The sequence below is a fragment of the Taudactylus pleione genome, unplaced genomic scaffold (assembly GCF_031769625.1).
Source record: "Taudactylus pleione unplaced genomic scaffold, aTauple2 ptg000015l, whole genome shotgun sequence".
NCBI lineage: Eukaryota > Metazoa > Chordata > Amphibia > Anura > Myobatrachidae > Taudactylus > Taudactylus pleione.
The window spans coordinates 5,845,271-5,868,299 of NW_028284417.1; the positions used below are offsets into that span (position 1 = coordinate 5,845,271).

General features: G+C 45.3%; 1 protein-coding gene across 1 annotated transcript in view; it reads right to left on the reverse strand.

Annotated features, from left to right (window-relative positions):
• LOC148542088 (cyclic GMP-AMP synthase-like) overlaps positions 1-21,887 on the reverse strand; it is a 52,572-nt gene extending 30,685 nt beyond the window's left edge. The window contains exons 1-2 of the mRNA XM_088470522.1: positions 20,832-21,887; positions 52-277 (exon numbers count right to left, since the gene is read on the reverse strand). Of these exons, the coding sequence (XP_088326648.1) occupies positions 52-277; positions 20,832-21,887 (1,282 nt within the window). The remainder of the gene's footprint in view (positions 1-51; positions 278-20,831) is intronic.
• Between the last annotated feature and the right edge of the window lie 1,142 nt (positions 21,888-23,029).

The following is a 23,029-nucleotide window of genomic DNA, read 5'->3' on the forward strand; positions in this document are numbered from 1 at the left end:
TACTTTCAAAATGCACAAGAATAATGTAAACATTAAGTGAAACAACCTTACCTGACACTGGGGCTCGGAATACCTCACTAACAAGCTTTCTGAATTGGCATAAAATCTCTACGGCTAAAATATTCCCATCCTGATCCAGGTATTTAGCCATACATTCTTGTTTTCTTTGTTTATAAGCAAGTGTGTAGAAGCCGCCAATAACATTGGTCAGCTCGATTGTTTGGTAATTAAGGATAGAGAATTGCAGCATGATGTCAAATTCATTTGGCTTTAAAATCTGAAATAAAGAGTGGCTATTAAAACATTCCATGACTTATCGTACATATAGATATTTCTGCTTTCATAACCATCTGTTACTATCAAATAGCTAAATGAACAATGAAAGGGTTAAAATGGAATATTCAACTTCTTTCTGACTTCACTATGAAACTCCGGTTTAGGGTCAGGACATACTGAAATAGGATTTTTTGAAAAGTTGCTGAGGATGGCAGATTGCAGGGTCTAGCAGACTGCTCTTCATTTCACCATCTCATCTTTTTTTGTTTCAAAATATTTTATTGGTGAACTGCATCATATAAAATATATCACAGTCAAACAATATACAAAACATTGCAAATTGAGCATTTACAAACATACAATCGGATAAATGAGACAACAGTTGGAATGAGAAATCCACATGCGCAAGATAAACAATCTATAGTAATAACCACCAGTGGCGTATCTAGAAGGGTTTGAGTATTACACGTGCCCTGGGTGCCGTCGGACCGGTGGTGTGGGGGGCGCCGCCGGGCACGGTTCAGGACACTGGTTTCAGGTAGGGATGAGCAGGTTCGGTTCCCTGAGAACTTTTGGGGATCTGAGTCAGATCTGAGTCGGCTCAGGTTTTCCTGCCTGACTTGGATCTGAAAACGAGGAAAAACGTCATCATCCCGCTGTCTGATTCTCACGGGTTTGGATTCTATAAATGTCCTGCAATCACCGCCATCTTTCATTCTGGCTGTGGAGAGTGAAGAGGGAGGGAGCTGTGCTGTGCTGCTGTGCATACTGCATAGGGGCTGGCTACAATTGTGTTGCTTAAGGGCTGGCTATTGTCCATATAGGGGCTGGCTGGCTGTTGTTGTGAGTCTTGTGACTGAGGTTGTCCTGTCCATCCATAGGGGCTGGCTGTCTGTTGTCCATATATAGGGGCTGGCTGTTGTTCTGTCCATAGGGGCTGGCTGGCTGTAGTCCATAGGGGCTGGCTGTTCTGCTGTGTTGTCCAGGCGGTGCTCTGTCCATAAGGCGGGCTCTTCACCCCCATTGTGAAAAATAAAAAACATTTTTTTCTGTGCATGTTAGTCACCATTGTCAGCAATGTAGGTGCGCAGGGGTGCTGTGATGCTGTCTGTCAAGGGGCTGCTGCCTCTTTCAGGGGTGCTCTTCACCCCCAGTGTAAAAAAAATATATATATTTTTCTGTGCGTGTTAGCCACACTTGTCAGCAATGTAGGTAAGCAAAGGTGTTGTGCTGCTGTCTGTCAAAGGGCTGCTGCCTCTTTCACGGGTGCTCTACACCCCCAGTGTGAAGAAAAGAAAAAAAACAAACCATTTTTTTTTCTGTGTGTGGTTGTGTGCGTTAGCCCCAACTTAGCTGCACTATAATTACTTGGTGACACTGCAGTGAGTATGAAGGACAGTCACATGACTGGAGAGCAAGATCCACATACCAGTCTTGTAGCTGCCAGAAGCAGTCATGATGACGATGAAAGACCGTCAACATCATCTATGAAGGCCGATATACCAGGGCTTAAGTCAGGCCAAAAAAAATCAACTTTTACCCTGTTAAAGCAAAAAAAATCTAAAGCGAAGTCAGCTTTAGCGAAACAAAAAATTGGCAAAATGCCGTTCACTACACGAAGTGGCAAGGAAAGAATAAGGCCTTGGCCTTTATTTATGACTGGTGATGATTTAATCCCTTCTGCTTGTAGAAGAGGTACAAAAAAAATTAAAATGGTCTCAAAGTCACAGATCCCCGAGGAGAGTCCAAGTGTGTCCGCGGTTGCCATGTGTGAGCCTGACCTTTCTAATACTGTACTTGAAGAGGATCGTACTTCCACCATTTGTGTGCCCTCTACAAATGTGGGCATGAGCAGCACAAGAAGTCAACATGCTGACGTAAAAATCGAGGATGCTTCTGTGGAATTGCATGAGGAGGATGAGGAGGATATTTATGTAGTTGATGATAACAACAACAAGGATTATGAGGATGTTGATGCCAAGGATGTTTGTGCAAAAAGTGTAAATCACAATCAGACAACAGTTGTTGCCCATGGTGGGAAAAATCCCATTGTTGGCATGCCTGGACAGCGGCCGGCGCAGGAGCAGGGATTTGGGTGAGTATTGTGTGTTTCTTTTGTGTGTCTTTGTCCTAATATGTAAGGGGCACTGGCACTGCATAGGGTGGGCCACTACTGGGGGCACTGAATAGAGGGGACTACTACTGGAGGTAATGCATAGGGGGGACTACTACTGGGGCACTATATAAGGGGCACTACTGGGGGCACTGCATAGGACGAACTACTACTGGGGGCACTGCATAGGGGGCACTACTGTGGGCACTGCATAGGGGGTACTGCTACTGAGGGCATTGCAGCCCGGCCAATTTGGGTCAGGTGCTGGTTTTAAATTTAGGGGGGACCCTACGCAATTTTTCTCCACCTATATTTAAAACCTGGACTGGCCCTGCAGCCTGGTGTTGGTTTCTAAATTACAGTGGAACCCTACACATTTTGTTCCCTGTAATTTTAGGAGTGGCTGGCAAGCCTGGGGCTAGTTAGGCTTTTGGGGGGGGGCCTATCTAATTTTTTTTTCTGATACTTACATTTTTTTTCTATATTTACGGGCAGAAACACACATGGATCACAGCGATCTGTGTATGCTTCTGCCAAACTCTCAGATCACAGGCAGGTGTATTTTTTTTACGAGTTTTTACAGGAGAGTTTTCCCATCTCATGAGAGTTTAGAAACTCTCTGCTTGGTAAATTCCAGAATCCTATCTTCACTAGTGAAAAGGTTCTCAAGTTTTGCTGATGGTGAATTGAAGAGAGTTTGTTAACTCTCCAATATTTTCCCGTAGCAAAGGAGATCTCTCTCCCGAGTTTGACATTAAATTTGAGAGTGGGAAAATATGCCCAAACTCTCCAGAGTTTGCAAACTCTCCCAAACTCTCAGCTTAGTAAATTTATCCCTAATACTATATAATAAAAAATAAATACAGTTGCTAACACCTTAGTGACAAAAAAGAGAGATAAAGTAGGAAAGCAATGAAAAAGTGTGAAAGTTTAGTATAGTTATAAATACCAGTGTAGGTATTGTGGCAGAGAAAATCAGGTGCCACAGATCAAGGTGCTAAAATGTGATGCGGAACCTGGGAAACCCCACTATTACAGGTTTACAACCTGGGTGTAGTCTGAGAGAGTTTAGTGGGGGTAAGAATAGCACGGCATGGCATGGTAAGGCGCAGTGAGACTTAACAATATCCACGGCATGCAATACACAGCTTCACCGCTGGGTGGCCAGTGCTCCACTGAATAAATGTGAATAATTTGAGATATGGTAAGAACTTACCCTTGTTATCTCTATTTCTACGAAGTCCATATGGTTCCACAGGATACCTTGGGGTATAGGTGATGACGTCAGGCACGGACACCACAGAGTTACATTTTCAGCCTCCCAGGATGCACCAGGGTCCCTCTCCTATACCCCACCCCCAAGCCAAGGCAATTCAGTTTCGTAACAAGCCATAGGCCGAAGGAGGAGAACAAAGAGAGAGAAGAAAGTCTGGAACACATAGGAATCACATTCTCACCAGAAGGAGACGGAGAAACCGGTGACCAGATCAAAACCCATCTGCAGTACAGGTGCGACAGGGCGGGAGTCCTGTGGAACCCTATGGACTTCGTAGAAATAGAGATAACAAGTGTAAGTTCTTACCATATCTCATATTTTCTACTTCAGGGTCCAATAGGGTATCCACAGGATACCTTGGGGATGTCCCAAAGCAGTATCCTTTAAGGGTGGGGACGCTCCTGTGCTGTAAGGAGAATCTGCCGCCTGAAGGAAGCATCCTGAAAGGCGAAGGTATCAAAAGCATAATACCTTACAAAATATGGACAGATGACCACGTGGCTGCCAATCACCTTTGAACCGCTGAGGTGCCACGCCGAGCTGCCCACGAAGGACCCACAGACCTAGTGGAAGAGCTTTAATAGAGGATGGAACAGGAAGACCTGTGAATCCATCCTACCAAAGTTAGCGTAGTGGCAGGCCAACCCTTTTTATGGAAACCAGAAAGGACAAAACCGAGAGTCTGATTTCCTAAATGGACTGGTACGGTCAACTTAAATTGTTAGAGCCCATACCACATCCAAGGAGGCCTCACCAACAGACAGGACTGGGGAAGTAAAGGCCGGTACTATAATTTCCTCATTGATGTGGAAACTAGACACCACCGTAGATAAAAAACCAGGGCAAGTGCAAAGCACTGCCCTGTTCCTAGGAAAGATGAGAAAAAGGGAGGTCTATATGACAGAGCCTCCCATTCTGAGATCCTACTGGCCAAATCAATGGCCAGAAGGAATACAGTCCTAGCCATAAGCCATTTGAAATCCACTGAGCCCAGTGGATCAAATGGCGGTCCTCGGAGAGCCCTAAGGACCACAGCCAAATCCCAAGGAGCCACAGGTGGAACAAAGGGATGCTGAATATAATGTACACCCTGCACAAAGGTGCGGACATCAGGAAGAGTAACAATCCTACGATGAAACCATACTAACAGGGCAGAAACCTGCACCTTCAGGTAAGCAAGGCGAAGACCGTTATCTAAGCCCAACTGTAGGAAAGCCAACACTCTGGATATTCGGAATACCCGAGGAGCATAGCCTCTAGGGCAACACAACTGAAAGAAAGTATGCAATACCTGATGGTAAATTCTTGCAGATAAAAGCTTCCGAGCTCTTAGCATGGACAGAGCCCCTGTTAACTATAGAGCTGGAAAAACTCCTAGACCTTAAGAGGGCAGTCTCCGCCGCCACACTGTCAAGGACAGACAACCCAGGTCTGGGTATCAGCCAGGATCCTGAGACAACAGGTCCGGGCATAGAGGCAACAGCTTCGGAGTGTTAACTGAGAGGCTCCGAAGATCTGAGTAATAGTGCCGTCTGGCCCACGCTGGAGCGATCAGCAGGAGCGTGCCTCCTTCTTGCTATTACTGGAGGAAGAAGGGATAATGGAGGGACAAGGTACACAACTTGGAAGGTCCACTGGACCTACATACGTCTACCAGAAGAGTCTCATCTCTGAAAGGCTCCACTTGTTCACCAGAAGATTGAACACCTCCTGATGAAGAGGACACCACTGTTAGTGTCGCCTGACTTCGGGAACCTCCTAGGTGGTTTACATAAGCCATCATGATGACGTTGTCAGACTGTACCTGCACGGTATTTCCGTGGAGGACCTGTCCTGCATGCTGGAGAACCTTGAATACTGCTCAGAGTTCTCAGCTGTTTATGGGAAGCGCATAATCTGCTGGTGTCCACCTGCCCTGGAACAAGTGTGGACCCATCACTGCTTCCCAGCCACGGATACTGGCTTCCATCATCAGAAGGACCCTGTCCACAATCCCAAAGGGGGTGCCCCTTGTTTAGGTGAGCTTTCCGCAGCCACCAGGCCAGAGAGAGGCAAACCTTCGGGGAAAGCACTAATGACTTTATCCTATGGGGCAACCAATCCCATCCGGAGAGAATCAATTTTTTTCAGAGGTTTAGAGTGAAACTGGGTACTCTCCACCATGTTGAACAGTGACACCCTAGAACCCAGGGACCACATTGCTGAGTGAATAGACACTCGGCGACTCTGCAGGCAACTGCATACCTTTGCCTGTAATGCAGAGATCTTTTCTTCAATCACAAAGATCCTCAGATGTTGGGATATGGAGCATCCTCTGTGAGGAATCAGAGAGGACCATTTCCGGTTTATCAGTCAGCCGTAACGTAGCAACACAGATATTGTCAGTTGCAGATGGCACTGAAGTATCTCTGGAGACCCTACTAACAGGAGGTCGCCCGGATAGGGTAACAAGCAGACCCTCTGCATCCGCAGGTGGGCTGCCATAACTGCCATGACCCTGGTAAACCATGAGGCGCGGAGGCCAGACCAAGGGGCAATGTCAGAAACTGGAAATGCTTATCGACCCCTGCAAACCTGAGGAAAACACTGGTGTGCTAAGAAAATAGGGATATTCAGGTAGTCACCCTGAATATATCCAACGACACCACAAAATTCCCAGGCTCCATTGAATGATGGCATGCAGGGTCCCCCTCCTGAACCGAGGAACCCTTAAGAATTTGTTGAAGGATTCGTGGTTGAGGATGTCCTGGTAAGACCCATGGGGTTTCTGTACCAGAAAGAGGATGGAGTAATACCCCGTTCCCCTTTGGGACAACGGAATAGGTACTATAACTCCTGCCTGGAGCATAGAGTGTAACACCCTCAAAACTTACAGGGCCTTGTCTTGAATTGACAGAAGACCTGTAACGAAAAACCGGTTGGGAGGCCTTTACCGGGAATAGAGGACATACCTTCAAGAAAATACTTCTCTTACCCCAGTGTCCATGGTGGTCAGACACCAGCACTGGGTGAACTGGAGAAACCGGCCTCCAACTCTGGGGTCCCCTGAGAGGAGGCCGTCCCGTGAGGCTGAAGGCTTATAGTCCAACTTGGGAGTAGGACGTCTTGTACTCCAAGCCTGTTCTTATGGCTGAGCAGAGTTCCTGGCTACTGACTGTCTTGGAAAGCTGTATTTTAGACTTACCCTGGCCTCACAGGGCCGAAAAGACGAAGCCCCAGACCCCGAAGGGACTGTAGCCGATGGCAGACATGCAGACGTAGCTGCTGCCTGTGGGGCCACAATTGTGTCCAGATGAGGGCCAAACAGGACCTGTCCCATAAAAGGCAAAGCATTCCAAATGGAATCTACGTCCGTTTTCCAAGAGCGCAACCACAGGGAGCGGCGAGCCGCTACTGCTGCCGAGCCGCTACTGCTGCCGAGGAGATTCTTGAAAGGAGTAGGCTATATGTAAGACTGTCTCATTATGAACGTGGCTAAGTCTCTGAGAATTTGCCACTATCCACCTGCTCTGCTGGAGAGTCAGTGTGCAGAGATCCAGTTACCTACCCAGCACTCCATGGCTCTGGCCCCCCAGCACACGGCCATAGCCGGCCTGGATGCCCCTCTAGCAAGGGAATAATTGGATTTTAGATATATTTGCACCTTGCAATCTGTAACCTCCTTCAAGGAGGACCTGGAGGGCACGGGCAACGTAGCACTCCTCACTAGGCGTGTAACATGAGAATCTATCCGTAAAGGTAACTCCCATTCGGAAAAGTAATTATCCGCAAAGGGGTATGCAAAAGGTCAACCGTTTCTGAGGCTGGAACCGCTTACCCGGATTTTCCACGCCTCCTCTAAATGATCAACCTGACCCTAGAGGAATTACAGTGGCAACACCCTTATCCTTAAAGAAGGCATATGTGGATTTAGCCACGGGGGATATGTAATAACCAAAGCCGCATGGACTGCCCGTATAAGGCCAGGTATATAGACTTTAGACCAAGACGTCATGTCCTTATTATCTTTAGCCGTCTGAGACCCGAAAGGCCGTTTAGAAGGCCGAAATGGTGACTTCCCCTGTAAAACGTCCATCAGGTGCTATACCATTTGGACAATAAATTCACCCACACAGGCTCCTGCAAGATCTGGGGGGGTGAAAAACAGGATACACTGGGGTACCATCAACTGCCCAGGGACCCCTGCATGTGATGAGACCACCACTCGCTGCGATAAACAACCTGCAACACCGCACCGCAAGGGCTGTAGCAGAAGAAGAACAGGGATAGGAAAATGGCTGACAGTCAGAAATGAAAGTACAGGCAAACACTGCTAGCATTTAAGTCACATACAATGCAAAGATAACATCCTGCATTACAAGCACTGCGATCAACTACACAGACCAGAGCCTGGTAGGAAACAGTGCTGCATACACTGACCTTAATTGAAGGAGAGGTATGCGGGGGACCCGGACTGCAATGGCACCTGTATCAGCTTCCAGCAGCGTTTGCCATCCCCAGCACATGTAGAGAGAAAATGGCCACCGAGGAGCAGAGAGGAGGCGGGCCCGGGGGAAGAGCGCTGACACAGCCCGCTCAGACCGCTGTGGAATGGCACTGTGCAGCGGGGGAGACGCCGGCTGTGAGACAGGGAAGGCGTTCTCCCCTGGCCTGCTATTAATCCCTGGGACGCTGCGCTGTACCGCACATGCTGCAGTCCGCTGTCCCTGGTGGTCTAGTGGAAGGCGCAGGATCAGTACCTGGCCCCAAGCGCAGCCGGTCCCCAGGGAGCCCCCTGCCTGGGGACCAAAAAGGACTGTGTTCCCGGTGGGTGTCCCACCACGGGACCCCACCGCTTACCTTGTCCCCCGTACATCCAGCCACAGTCCAGGTAGCAGGGGTCACCGCTAGCTGTGACCCCAGCTACCTACCAGCATCCCCAGATCGGTACCGGCATTCTGGTACCGGCGACAGCATGGGCGGCACTGCAGAAAGTGGTGTCTGGGTATCACACAGTGATGGCATGCCTTAGAAATTAGTAGTAGGGTGAGTTGGATTTCACTGATGCGCTGACCCCGACGTCTGGGTATAGGCGAATTGCCCTAATCAATCGTAGATGTATGGGGACTTTACTCTTGCTTTGAGCAATCTAGTTATCACAAAGGGATATTTAATATGTTTATATAAATTAGGGGTGTGCACCGGCCACTTTTCGTGTTTTGGTTTTGGATCTGGATCTTTCTTCGTGTTTTGGATCTGGATTGGTTTTGCCAAAACCACCCTTCCGTGTTTTGGGTTCTGGGTTTTGTGTTTTGGATCTGTATTTTTTTTTAAAAAAGCATAAAAACAGCTAAAATCACAGAATTTGTGGGTTTTTCTGCTCCTATGCTATTATTAACCTCAATAACCTTAATTTCCACTCATTTCCAGTCTATTCTGAACACCTCACACCTCACAATAGTGTTTTTATGTCCAAAAGGTTGCACCGAGGTAGCTGGATGACTATGCTAAGAGATACGAGTGGGCGGCACAAACACGTGGTCCATCTAGGAGTGACACTGCAGTGGCAGACAGGATGGCAGTTTGAAAAACTAGGCCCCAAACTATACATAATGCAAAGAAAAAAAGAGGTGCAAGATGGAATTGTCCTTGGGCCCTCCCACCCACCCTTATGTTGTATAAACAGGACATGCACACTTTAACAAACCAAACATTTCAGCGCCAGGGTCTGCCACACGACTGTGGCTGAAATGATTGGTTCATTTGGGCCCCCACAAAACAAGCTGGCAATTAATCTGTCCCTGCACAAACTGGCTCTACGGAGGCAAGATGTCGTCCTCATCCTCCTCATCCACCGATTCCTCACCCTCTTCAGTGTTGTGTACATCCTCATCCTCACAGAGTATTAATTCGTCCCCGCTGGAATCCACAACCACAGGTCCCTCTGTACGTTCTGGAGGCTGGTCTCCCTGGAAGAGTTGATAATTCATATTATGAACATCATCTTCTCCACATTTTGTGGAAGCAACCTCCTACGCCTATCGCTGACAAGGTTCCCGGCTGCACTAAACACTCTTTCGGAGTACACACTGGAGGGGGGGCAACTCAGGTAAAATAGAGCCAGTTTGTACAGGGACCTCCAAATTGCTTCTTTTTCCTGCAAGTACAGGTACGGACTGTCTGACATGCCTACTTCGATGCTGTTACCGATGTAATCCTTTAACAGACAGACGCACGCTTGTCGCTGCTGCTTTGTGCTGCCCACACAATTCACAAAGACAGAAAAAAAAAGAAGAATATTTTTATTGTTTGTGTAGCACACTTTGAGGGCATCACCACCCTTTAACAGACAGACGCACGCTTGTCGCTGCTGCTTTAAGGATGCAGGTGCGGCTACAGCCCACACATTTCACAAAGACAGAAAAAAAAAGAACAATATTTTTATTGTTTGTGTAGCACACTTTGAGGGTGTCACCACCCTTTAACAGACAGACGCACGCTTGTTGCTGCTGCTTTAAGGATGCAGGTGCGGCTACAGCCCACACATTTCACAAAGACAGAAAAATGAAGAAGAATATTTTTATTGTTTGTGTAGCACACTTTGAGGGTGTCACCACCCTTTAACAGACAGACGCACGCTTGTCGCTGCTGCTTTGAGGATGCAGGTGGAATCTAGACGGGATTTGGAACCGGGGACACACTACCTCCATCAATTGTCTAAATCCCACTGCACTAATGGCGGATACCGGACGCACGTCTAACACCAACATAGCAGTCAAGGCCTCAGTTATACGTTTTGCTTCAGGATGACTGCTGTCGTACTTCATCCTCATCGCTAGGGACTGTTGGAGGGTCAATTGTTTAGTAAAAGTAGTGATGTTCCTACTTCCTCTCTGGGATAATGAACAACTCCCAGCAGCAGCAACAGCACTAGGAGGAAGTGGTTCTTGATCTTTCCCTATTTTATTTTTATCGGAGAAAGTTTGGTCCTCCATTTATGTTATATTGATATATAAGTGCGGCTAAAGCGCACACAAACACAGAAAATATTTTTAAATTTTTGCTGGAGAGTAGTGCACTTTGTGGGTTACACCACCCTTTAAGAAATGAGCCAGCCGGCTCTTTACTTATGGGACACAGGCGCACGCTTGGCGCTGCTCCTTTGTTGATGCACGTGCAGCCACAGTGCACACAAGTCACAAACACAGAAATAATTTTTTTTTTGGCTTGGACTGGAGTGTACTTTGGGGGTTACAGCACCCTTTAACGGTCAAGCCAGCCGGCCCTTTACTTATGACACAGGCGCATGCTTGGCACTACTTTGTTGATGCACGTGCGGCTACTGCGCACACAATTCACAAACACAGAAAATAATTTTTTTTTTGGTTTGGACTGCAGTGTACTTTGGGGGTTACAGCACCCTTTAACGGTCAAGCCAGCCGGCCCTTTACTTATGACACAGGCGCACGCTTGGCACTACTTTGTTGATGCACGTGCGGCTACTGCGCACACAATTCACAAACACAGAAAATAATTTTTTTTTTGGTTTGGACTGGAGTGTACTTTGGGGGTTACAGCACCCTTTAACGGTCAAGCCAGCCGGCCCTTTACTTATGACACAGGCGCACGCTTGGCACTACTTTGTTGATGCACGTGCGGCTACTGCGCACACAATTCACAAACACAGAAAATAATTTTTTTTTTGGTTTGGACTGGAGTGTACTTTGGGGGTTACAGCACCCTTTACCGGTCAAGCCAGCCGGCCCTTTACTTATGACACAGGCGCACGCTTGGCACTACTTTGTTGATGCACGTGCGGCTACTGCGCACACAATTCACAAACACAGAAAATAATTTTTTTTTTGATTTGGACTGGAGTGTACTTTGGGGGTTACAGCACCCTTTAACAGTCAAGCCAGCCGGCCCTTTACTTATGACACAGACGCACGCTTGGCACTACTTTGTTGATGCACGTGCGGCTACTGCGCACACAATTCACAAACACAGAAAATAATTTTTTTTTTGGTTTGGACTGCAGTGTACTTTGGGGGTTACAGCACCCTTTAACGGTCAAGCCAGCTGGCCCATTACTTATGACACAGGCGCACGCTTGGCACTACTTTGTTGATGCACGTGCGGCTACTGCGCACACAATTCACAAACACAGAAAATAATTTTTTTTTTGGTTTGGACTGGAGTGTACTTTGGGGGTTACAGCACCCTTTAATGGTCAAGCCAGCCGGCCCTTTACTTATGACACAGGCGCACGCTTGGCACTACTTTGTTGATGCACGTGCGGCTACTGCGCACACAATTCACAAACACACAAAAAATATTATTTTTTTAGCACTTGGGGGGAGCACCCCTGATGGACAGAGCACCCCCTGGACAACACTACAGCACCCCTTTAGGACTGGGACACTGCACAGGACTTTGGAGTGGACACAGCCCCTATGGAGAACTGACTGCACAACACAGTCCAGCCAGCCCCTATTGACTTTGAAGTAGTGGACACAGCCCCTATTAACAACAGCAGCACAGCACAACACAGCCAGCCCCTATGGACTTTGAAGTAGTGGACAACAGCAGCACAGCGCAGCACAGCACAGCACAACACTACTCTGCACTACACTACACTACACTACACAGCCCAGCCAGCCCTAACTCCCACCCTCCCTCTTCACTGTCCACAGCCGATTGAGAAAATGGCGCCGACGCGGGTACCTTATATAGGTTCCAAAACCCGTGAGACTCGGAAGGCGGGATGATGACGTTTTGCCTTGATTTCAGATCCGAGTCAAGCGGGAAAAGTCGAGCCTGACTCCGATCTGCCTCGGATCGGGGGGCTCGGGGGGGTTCGGATTTCAGAAATCCGAACCCGCTCACCCCTAATATAAATACTACATTGTCTGACATCAATAAACCACCAGGTTGTTTCAGCAGAAATAGGTTGGAGGTGTCAGGGTCACTAAATATACATATGGAGGTATGGATGTACCGTATATCTAAGGCACAAGTGAGAGAGTCATTTATAGATTTATAATACATTTATATTTATTATATATATTAAAATGATGATAAAGGTGAGATTGTGGGACTTCTGGTGGGTGGATCCGACTTCTGGTGGGTGGATCCTCCTTTTGAGCTCTCCGTCCCTGTGTGCCGGAAAGCCTCCTAGTAACATCTCAGCGCTTGGGCTCATGACCCGCTGACACACCACGGGATACTGGAGATAGTGGTAGGTAAGGGTAGAGTGTTCCCCAGCTGTACACCATACAGGTATAATAATCTAAGAAGGAGTTCGCTAAGTGCTGTGTAAAGAACATTCGGAAGAGCACACGCACACACAGGGGGGGGTTTCCGAGTACCCAGAAACCACCCCTGCCTGTTGCTCCATTCGCCGCTGGCCCGAGCAGCTGAACAATTTAACTTTTTTTTTTCTCCAAGAGTCCCTGTTATACCGCCTGGGCTGGCTGTAGGGGGAGTTCAGCGCGCAAGCCCCTTCCAGTCAGTACCCAGCATGCGAGAGCGAGGATGAGAGTGACTGTCGCCGGGTGACACTATTCAACAGCTGCCATCGCTGTCGAGTCCCGGAGCCGCATGCTGTAGATGGAGGTGCGGGGGGGGGGTGCGGGCGGGCGAAGGTGGTGTTTTTAGGTAAGTGCGCAGTGTGTGTCTGTGTTAGTGCAAGTGTCTGCATGTATGAGTGTGTCTGTCAGTGTATGTATGTAGGCTAAGGGGACAGCGAGAGAGCGTCAGTACCTGTAGGAGTATGTAGCAGCAATTAACTGTAGAGCAATTTATTATAAAAGTGTCAGTATTAGGGACTACTACTGGGGGCACTGCATAGAGGGACTACTACTGGGGGCACTGTAGAAGGGGCACTACTGGGGCACTGCATAGGGGGACCACTACTGCTGGCACTACATAGGGGGGCAATGCATAAGGGGCACTACTGGGGGCACTGTATAAGAGGCACTATTGGGAGCACTCCATAGGGGAAGACCACTACTGGGGCAAAGTATAAGGGGCACTACTGAGGGCACTGTATAGGGGTACCACTACTGTGGGCACTGTATATGGGGCACTACTGGGTGCACTATAAAGGGGCACTGCATAGGGGGACCACTACTGGGGGCACTGTATAAGGGGCACTAAATAGGGGGACCACTACTGGGGGCACTGTATATAAGGGGCACTACTGGGGGCATCTATATATTTGTGGCTAGATGTTTTTTCGGTAACCAAGAATTTGGAAACCCCTCTTTCAAAATCCTGTGTTTGACACTGAAGAGACTATCTTCAATATATGAAAAGGGCCCTGTGACTTGTAACTACATTCGCCAAAAGCTTGCCTGCTTTATTGCCCTACCAAAAGTAACAATGCTTTTGATAGTCTAAATTACACTGGGTATGTTCCGTACATAGGGTGTCATAGTTCTTTAGTGTCTGCATACGTATGGCGAGTATCCGGAGTATCAATTCTGAGCATTTCCGCATAAGACTTTGATAATGCCACGCTTGAAATTTTTGGTTGAGGCACTTCCGTTTGTCAGCCATATATGCTATAATCTGCCCTCACAACAACGGTTTAGAAGCCGCTCAGAATAAATTTATATCTTCAACATGTTCTATGTTATCATCAACGTAATTTAAAAATTGTCTTTCCAAATACAATTTAAAATCAGGAGAGTTAAACAAATATGTGGGAATTCACCAGTTAAATAAAGACATTTTGGGAGTGGAAAGGGACAAAGTGAACCAAGCAGGAGCATGATCAGAGAGTACAATATTTTCTACATGAGAATCTTAGATTCTGGGGATCAACCCAGATGAAAGCAGCGAATAATCAATCCTAGTGAACGTGTGGTGTGGGTGAGAATAGAATGTATATTCCCATGCCACGGGATGTTGGTATCTCCAAGGATCTATTAACTGAAAATAACTAACTAACAACTGCAATGCTGATGGCTTGCTGCCCTGCCCCCCACTAGAGTGTCCATATTTATCCAATGTTGGATTTAATGTAGCGATAAAGTCATCACCCAAAATTATACCACCCTCAGCCCAGTTCTGCAATCAGGTATATGTATCAGAAAAAAACACAGTATTGGAGCCCGTGGGAGCATAAAGCGTGGCAATAGTACAGAGCTCCCCTTACAAATGTAATTTAATAAAGATACATTGCCCATCCTCATCACACAATGTATCTAAATGTTATAAGGGAGAGACTTATGAAAACTAATAACCACTCCCCTCTGTTTTGAGGTGAAAGAGGCCATTTTATATGTACTTATCCAGTTATTTCTAAGGACATTTGGATTCCCTTCTCTCTAGTGGGTGTCTTGATGTACAGCAATATCACTTTTCAGCGTTTTATAGGTGTATTCAAGCCCTCTACGTTTCATGTGAGGAACTTAATATGCCCCTTTATTATCGAGGGAGAGGCTGTAATAAGTGCAGAGTCAGCCAATTCCCAATCTATCAAACGTGCAGCAGCAAAAACAAAAGAACAACAACCCCACACGTCCCAGCGAGCAGGAGGGTAACAGTTAAGTAACAAAAGGAAACCTCTATGTGTATGCAGATTCTCATGCTGGAATCCCGGCAGCCGGCTTCCCAACTGCTTTATCCCGCCGTGGGATCTAGACGCCAATCATTTCCCCGACGCCGGGAGACAGGCGCCCGGCATCCCGATTATATCACTGCTGGTGTCAGTGCGGCCGCCCACACAAAACGGTAGGGGTTCCTTAAGGAACGCCTCCATTTGTGAAACCACCCCCCGCCCCGCCTACAAAACGGGCCGAGCTGTCGATCAACATCGACAGCAGGCCCTTTTGTAGTGAGCTCCGGAGCGAGAGAGTTTCTCTCTCACTCCGGGGCTTGTGCACGCTCAGTGCGGCCGCTGCGCTGGCGCAGGGCCTAACCATCGACCCAGTTGCGAGCGCTCAGCGCTTGCGACCGGGTCTGAATGAGACCCTAAACCCATGAGATCTTTTGTTTTTATGGATTCAAGGAAACCAATTATACGTAAGTTAATAAGGTGATTACGATTTCAACTCCAGTTTCTCCTGCATGGCTGTAATTGAGGATTCTTGCGAGTGAAGTAGGGTTTGGGCCACCATGAGGTCATTTTCTAAAGTGGAAATTAATTTTTCAGCTTCATCAGAATGTGCCCCATGTTCTTTAATTTGAGTCATAGCTGAATCAATAGACTCTTTCAAGCCAGCCATTTTTTTATCCAGTAAAGGCGAAATTATATCAGCAACCTCTTGAGGTTTAGCTACAGAGGACGAGCTGTATTTAGAGGGATCAGAGACACCTTCCCTTATATTCTCTCTAGCTGAGGATGATGAAGGGCTGGCTGCTGTAGAGGGAGTAGATCTGGTCTCTCTGGCTTTAACATTGGAACCTCCTCTGCCAACCCTCTGGGGTTTACCCATTATCCATGTTCCACTATATGCTCCCCATTTGTAATAAGCTAAAATAGAGGAAAGCACAGTGTTGTGTTGTAGCGCTCTTGCTGTTCCTGACTAGCAGGGCTGTCAGGCAGCTGCACACTTCTGTGCTGTCATGGCTGCCTCAGGCTGTAGGTGATTTCAGTGTCCCAGAAATGAGCAGGCGGAGTCCAGGAAAGGGGCAGAGGGAGAAGTTAGCGGTGACTAGGAGGCCAGGAAGCCAGGTAAGTAGCCCAGGGAAGCTGCAGAGAGAAGGGAGAGATGCAGGAGAAGGGGACACCCAGCCAGGCTCCAAGATGGAGGCTACGGGCAGATGCACACAGCATGTGTGCAGAGTTCCATGGTGTGCAGCTGGTGGGGAGCCGGAGAACACTCTACCCTTACTCACCACTATCTCCGGTGTCCCGTGGTGTGTCAGCCGATCATGAGCCCAAGCGCTGAGATGTTACTAGGAGGCTTTCTGGCGCACGGGGAAGGAGAGCTCAAAGGAGGCCATTAGCTAGATCCGCAGACCCGAAGTCTCACCATCTCATCTTTATCATTTTGTTTCATCATTTTAATATGTATAATACCTATAAATCTATTATAAATCTATAAATGACTCTCTCACTTGTGCCTTAGATATAAGGTACAGCCATACCTCCATATGTATATTTAGTGACCCTGACACCTCCAACCTATTTCTTCTGAAACAACCTGGTGGTTTATTGATGTCAGACAATATAGTATGTATATAAACATATATAATATCCCTTTGTGATAACTAGATTGCTCAAAGCAAGAGTAAAGTCCCCCATACATCTACGATTGATTAGAGCAATTCGCCTATACCCAGATGTCAGGGTCAGCGCATCAGTGAAATCCAACTGACCCTACTACTAATTTCTAAGGCATGCCATCACTGTGTGATACCTGCACACTACTTTCTGCAGTTCCACAGTGACCGGCACTTACTGATGTGTACAGATTGGCGACATGTTGTACAACCTCCTAGTAGCACAGCAGTGCCGACATTAACGCAAGTGTGCGGAATAAAACGCACAGTTTGTAACCCAGAGACACCTCTTTCTGGGCTGAGACTTGTAGTTCAGTGATGGTTTTATGCACCGCTACTCAGACCCCACTACTAGTTTCTAAGACTTGCCATTACTATGTGAGCCCCGCACACCACTTTCTGAAGTGCTGCAGTGACTGGCACTTACTGATGTGTACAGATTAGTTGTACAAGCTCCTAGTGGCACAGCAGTGCCAACATTCCCGCAACTGTGAATCATCTCTTTCTGGGCTGAGACTTGCAGTTCATTGATAATTTCATACAGGACTGCTAAAACCCCACTACTAATTTGTAAGACATGCCATCACTGTGTGAGTGATGCACATCACTGCCAAAAATAGCCTGCCATGCAGAATTACTGCATACTGTATTAAAAACACTATTTACAGGCTTACCTTAGCAAAAAGGGACCTCACTAATTTTTAGAAATTGTGTGTCACTCCACTATCCCCCACTCATACAATATCTGCCCTTTATCAACTATTATTATCCAGTCAAGTGTCTAGCATTCCACCTTGGGCTAAGGCTTGGGAGAGAGATTTAAATCTAACTCTTTCTGATTCGGACTGGCAGACTATCTTTCTTAAAACCCACATTAGCTCTATTTGTATTACCGTTAGGGAAACACAATATAAGATTTTAATGCGATGGTATCGTCATCCGGTCATATTGCATTCCATGTTCCCATCAGTTCCCAATACTTGTTGGAGATGCTCTTCCGCTGTAGGCTCTCTCCGACATATTTGGTGGGATTGTCCTTCACTATCAAATTTTTGGTCCGATGTTATCTGTATCTCTCAACAAATTTTAGGCTTTCCCATTCCCACGGGCCCTGAATTTTGGTTAATTAACCATTCGTCGGTCCCACTATCCCAGTTCAAGAAATCCCTGCTTCGCCATCTGAGTAACGCAGCTCGTGCTGTAATACCTGTACTCTGGAGTCTACTACTCCTCCTACACGTAAAGACTGGTTTTGTAGGCTTGATTATTTTATGTCTATGGAGGATATTTTATATTCCTCTCTAGATAAGCCCTCTGACTTTGCCAATACCTGGTCGCCTTGGCTAGACTATAAGTCTTCAGATACATATAGGAATTATATGTCTTCCACCTCATCCACAACATAAATTATGATCCTTAGAGTAACAACTATTATTACTCTTATACATACGATAGTCCCTCTTTTTCTTCTTTCTTCTCCTCCCTTCCCTTCTCTGCTTTTCTATTCTTGTCCTTCTCTTTCTCTGTTTTTCAATTTTTTTTTATTTTTTTATATAAGATTGTGTTATTTGTGCTATTAGCCTGATTTTCTAAGAAAACGAATATTTAATTATTATCTGCTTCGGGTTTATCAGATGTGAAATGTTTACACTTTGCTCTATTGTATTCTTTAGTGCCATACTGTATCTATCCACTGCTGTATTATTCACCACTTATTCACATTTATTCAGTGGATCACTGGCCACCCAGCGGTGAAGCTGTGTATTGCATGCCGGGGATATTGTTAAGTCTTACCGCGCCATGCCGCACTATTCTTATGCCACGACTTAGAAGCCTGTATGGCTCGCTATGAGCAAAGATGTAGCCGGATACAGCTGTATATGCATGCAGCAAAACAACAACAAAAAATAGGGAAGTTTCTTTCTGCGTCCAGGGAAACTCAGATTCTTGACTTCGGGATGGAGTTCCCCCACTAACTTTTGCTATCAGCGCTAACAAAAGTTTTTCTGTTTTGTATACATATATGGCATTAATATTGCCATGCTGCTGGTACCATGTATGATATGGGTAAAACCGAGCGCAGGCATATTTCTTTTCTGTTTTGTTTCAAAATTTTGTCTTGTGCTATCATGGCAGCTTTCAATTAAGGCTATAAAAAGCCAAGTTGGGTGTGGCTAACAGCCAGCTCCTGTATAGATGTGTCCCTCTGTATCTAGGAGGTGAGTACATTTAACTGCAATGTAATGATGTGCTAGGCATATATGCTAGTGTTAGGGACCTGCAGAAAAATGGGGTCCCTTGATGCTGGGCTGCAGGCTTAAATGCTTTGATCAAATCATGACAAAATCTCCTTTGTTTTATTTGCTGCACACACATAAATTTGCAGTATATTATTGTTAGCGCCGATAGCAAAAGTTTTTCTGTTTTGTATACATATATGGCATTAATATTGTCATGCTGCTGGTACCATGTATGAAATGGGTAAAACCGAACGCAGGCATATTTTTTATTCTGCTAATCTTCCAAACTGTATTGCTTATACAGCAGTGCTAAAATCATCATTACATTGCTTCAGTGATATGGGAAACAGTCTCGGGACCATTACAATAGTGGATTAACATATTGGGGCATAGTAGGAGGTGTATAACTTAGCACTCACTGAGTACTATGTGTATTTAAATAGAAACTTGTTGTAAAATGTCTGAGAGTATTGATGTTACTTATGTTATGTTATGTCTTGATAATGGTTTTACAGAGAACCAAAATGTTATTTTACAATAATCTCATTATGTATTGTATATAAATTTGTTTTATGTTCTTGTCAATGATGTCATTTCTGCACAATAATTCATTGATATCATCAGCGCACTACTTTCTTTCTTACCTAGACTTTATTCTGGAAAGTATAATCTTACATATAACTGGCTATTTAACAACATGTTTATATAAATTGATTGAACTAGTTTAAATGCTTCCCAACTGTCCAGATTAGGTAGGAAGACTGCCCTTAGGGGAGGGCTGCTGGTTAAGTGTAGCCTAGCACTTTAGAAGCTCTAGGCATTCCCCCTGGCTTGCCCAGAGGGAATATTTATGCCATGCTCCATGCAGTCCTGCTTAGAGGAGTTGAAAAGATACTATGTAACAATAGTCCCTTCTCCTTTGCCTCCTAGATTCTGACCTCTCTTTCATCCCCCACATTCAATCCCTTTCTCAATATTGCTGCTTCAAACTGCATAACATTTCCAGAGTCAGTCCTTTTCTCACCATGGAAATCACACAACTTCTTATCATTGCCCTCACCAACTCTCACCATGATCACTGCAACTTTGTTCTCACCGATCTTCTGATCCCTCACCTTGCCCCTATTCAGTCTATCCTCTGCCAGCTTAATTTTTCTCTCTCGTCATTCTATATCTGCTGCCCCTCTCTGCCAGACCCTCCACTGGCTCTCTGTACTATCCAGAATCAAGTTCAACCTACTCTCACTCACCTACAATACCCTCAGCCACTAAACTTCTCCTCCACATATCCAATCTCATCTCCAAACATACTCCAATGCCCGGAACCTCACCTTCTCTCTGATCACTTCCCCTCACTTTGGGCTTCAGAAGTTCTCCCATGCTGCAGCCAACCTCTGAAATGTCCTCCCATGCTCAATTATATTTTCACCCATCCTACCAACTTTCAAACTCATCTCTTTATAACTGCCCACATTTCATCTAGAATGTAAGATCTTGCAAGCAGGATCCTCTCTCCTATTGTCTCCTCTATGTGAATATATAGCTTACACATCGTGTTTATGTGATAATGTAGGTATGTAGATATGTAAACTGTATAATGTTGTTTTATGTTCTATCACTAATGTACGGTGAAACAAAACCCATGTCGCACAATATACAGTAAATAAATGGTGATAATAATAATGATGATAATAATCAAAGGTTGGTATCTTACCTTGAGTTTTTCATAGTAGCTTCCAGTAGAAAATGTTTCTATTTTACTGAAAAGAACATCTTTTTTTAGATGGTCAGATGTGACAATTGCATTAATGACCTTTTTAACTGTGTCTGCTGCATCGGAAATGTCCTTCATCTTCATTCTCAATCTCTCCACCACATCCTTCAGTCTCTTAGGGTTTTTGGAATTAACAGTTCTTTTATCCCTTGCACTGTGCTCTGTTATCTCACCATTCCCTTTGTTCAGGATGTTGCTATTTTTTTCCTCATTTACTTTAAAATTTTTTCTTTTTTCTGCAGATGTCTTTACCAGGCAGCGACTATCTTCATGTTTGCCATTGTCTGGTGTATGTTTGATCTGTATTGGCTTATTGTACATTTTGTTGCTTTTTTGGCTAACATATCCATACCTCCCATCATGCCCCTGATCTGAGAAGGTTTCAAACCCTGCTGCACATGCCCCGCCCCTATTCTCCAAGAAAAGAGCATTTTGGGGTGAAGCGCCAGCCCTTCCAAGGGCTACAAATTGGGATTGCCCCACTAAATTAGGGACAGTTGGGTGGTATACATCACTCTCGTAACTCTCTAGACTTAGTGACCTGAAATTCTCACTAAATTTTGATGGAAGAAAATTGATTGGAGGTGCGCTCATTGTTCTGTTAAATGTCTTTTTCCTGTTGGTTGTATGTTGAACTATATCCTTATTATCTGTTGGTGTGGTTTCAGTTTCTTTATCTCCACTTCCTGAAAAACTCCTTCCAGCTTCTTTTCGGAGTGGTTTTCTCTGAGGGTGCTTACTTTCATCTGTGCAGTGTGCAGGATTATCCTTAATCGGATGAGCTTGTTTTGATTTCTGTTGCTTTTCCCTAACAGATTTGTCATAAATCTCTGATGTTGCCATATATCTTTCAAGATTGTCTGATTTCCATTTTCCTGCTGCCAATTCATCATTGCTTGATTCACTGTGCGTAGAAGTCTGGTATTTCCTGCCTGTGGGGTCCTTTGGCCGTTTTGCCACCTCTTTCCGTCCACCTTTCTGATGTCTGTCTCCCATTTCTTACCTGCTCCTGAATGATGTGCATGTGTTAAAAAAAGATGCCAAGTGCTTCCTTTTATTATCAGCTCTCCTCCCACAGGGGAAACTAAGAAATGAAACTAAAAGTGTTTCTTGCTAACCTTTTCAGTTTTAAGGAACAGCACATACATAGTTGTATGGTAAATTCTGGCCACACCTTGCAGGGACAAAATAAGATTTGGGTGGGACCCAGAGTAAGTAACTTTTAGATCAGGGGCTCTTGTAAATAAAATTAATTATCAAAATTATACGGTGATGCTATAATACAGCATTGTGCTTGTATTCCTCAATCCTTGCTGGCTGACATGACATGACATATTTTGAAAAGTAAAACAATTTAAATGGCTTTTTATAAATTTCATGTAATAATATAACTTTTACTTTATTTTGTTCAAAACTGATATGCGTAAGGCTTCCACATATCACAGGTTGTACTAAAATAAGTTTATTTGGACATAAAATGTGCTCCACAACTTTGTGAGATACAGATATTTCAGTGACATTTTTAAAATACCAGTTCCTGCAGTATCTCATTTTCAGTGTTCATGAAATATTTATTTGATTCCCTTTTATTTTTATAGAGTGTCTTTTCTTATCTTCATTTTGGAGAAGGTCTGACAATCATTGCAAATGGGCATCATTAGGCTGATTACCAATTAGTGCAGTGCTGCATGCTAGTGACACCTTATACTTGCATTTCCTATGTATGAACAGATCTTGTAAACCCTTTCTCTACCTGCTGTTATTGTTGTCTGTCCTCATCAGATCACTGAGCGCTCACAGCTATCTCAACAGCAGGCAGCAAAACTGCATATGTGAAGAACAATTACTTTGGGGGTGCCATAGTTGCCCCACTTATATTCTGTCTCTGACTTCTGGTCAAATTGCAGGTTTCCTTGAATGATGACCTATTTCTACACAGTCTAATGCAGAACTACTATTTGCTTAATTAACATATTGAAGAAAAAGTTACACAATGAACGGTAAATTGAAAAGCTTGGCCACCCTTTCAGTTGATATAATATTTTGTGTGTGTGTTTTGAGGCCTTTGGGAATGCTCTTAGGAGATGTTTCCTTTACCTAGAAAACCTCCCAGTATACCTCAATGAGAGCAGAGACAC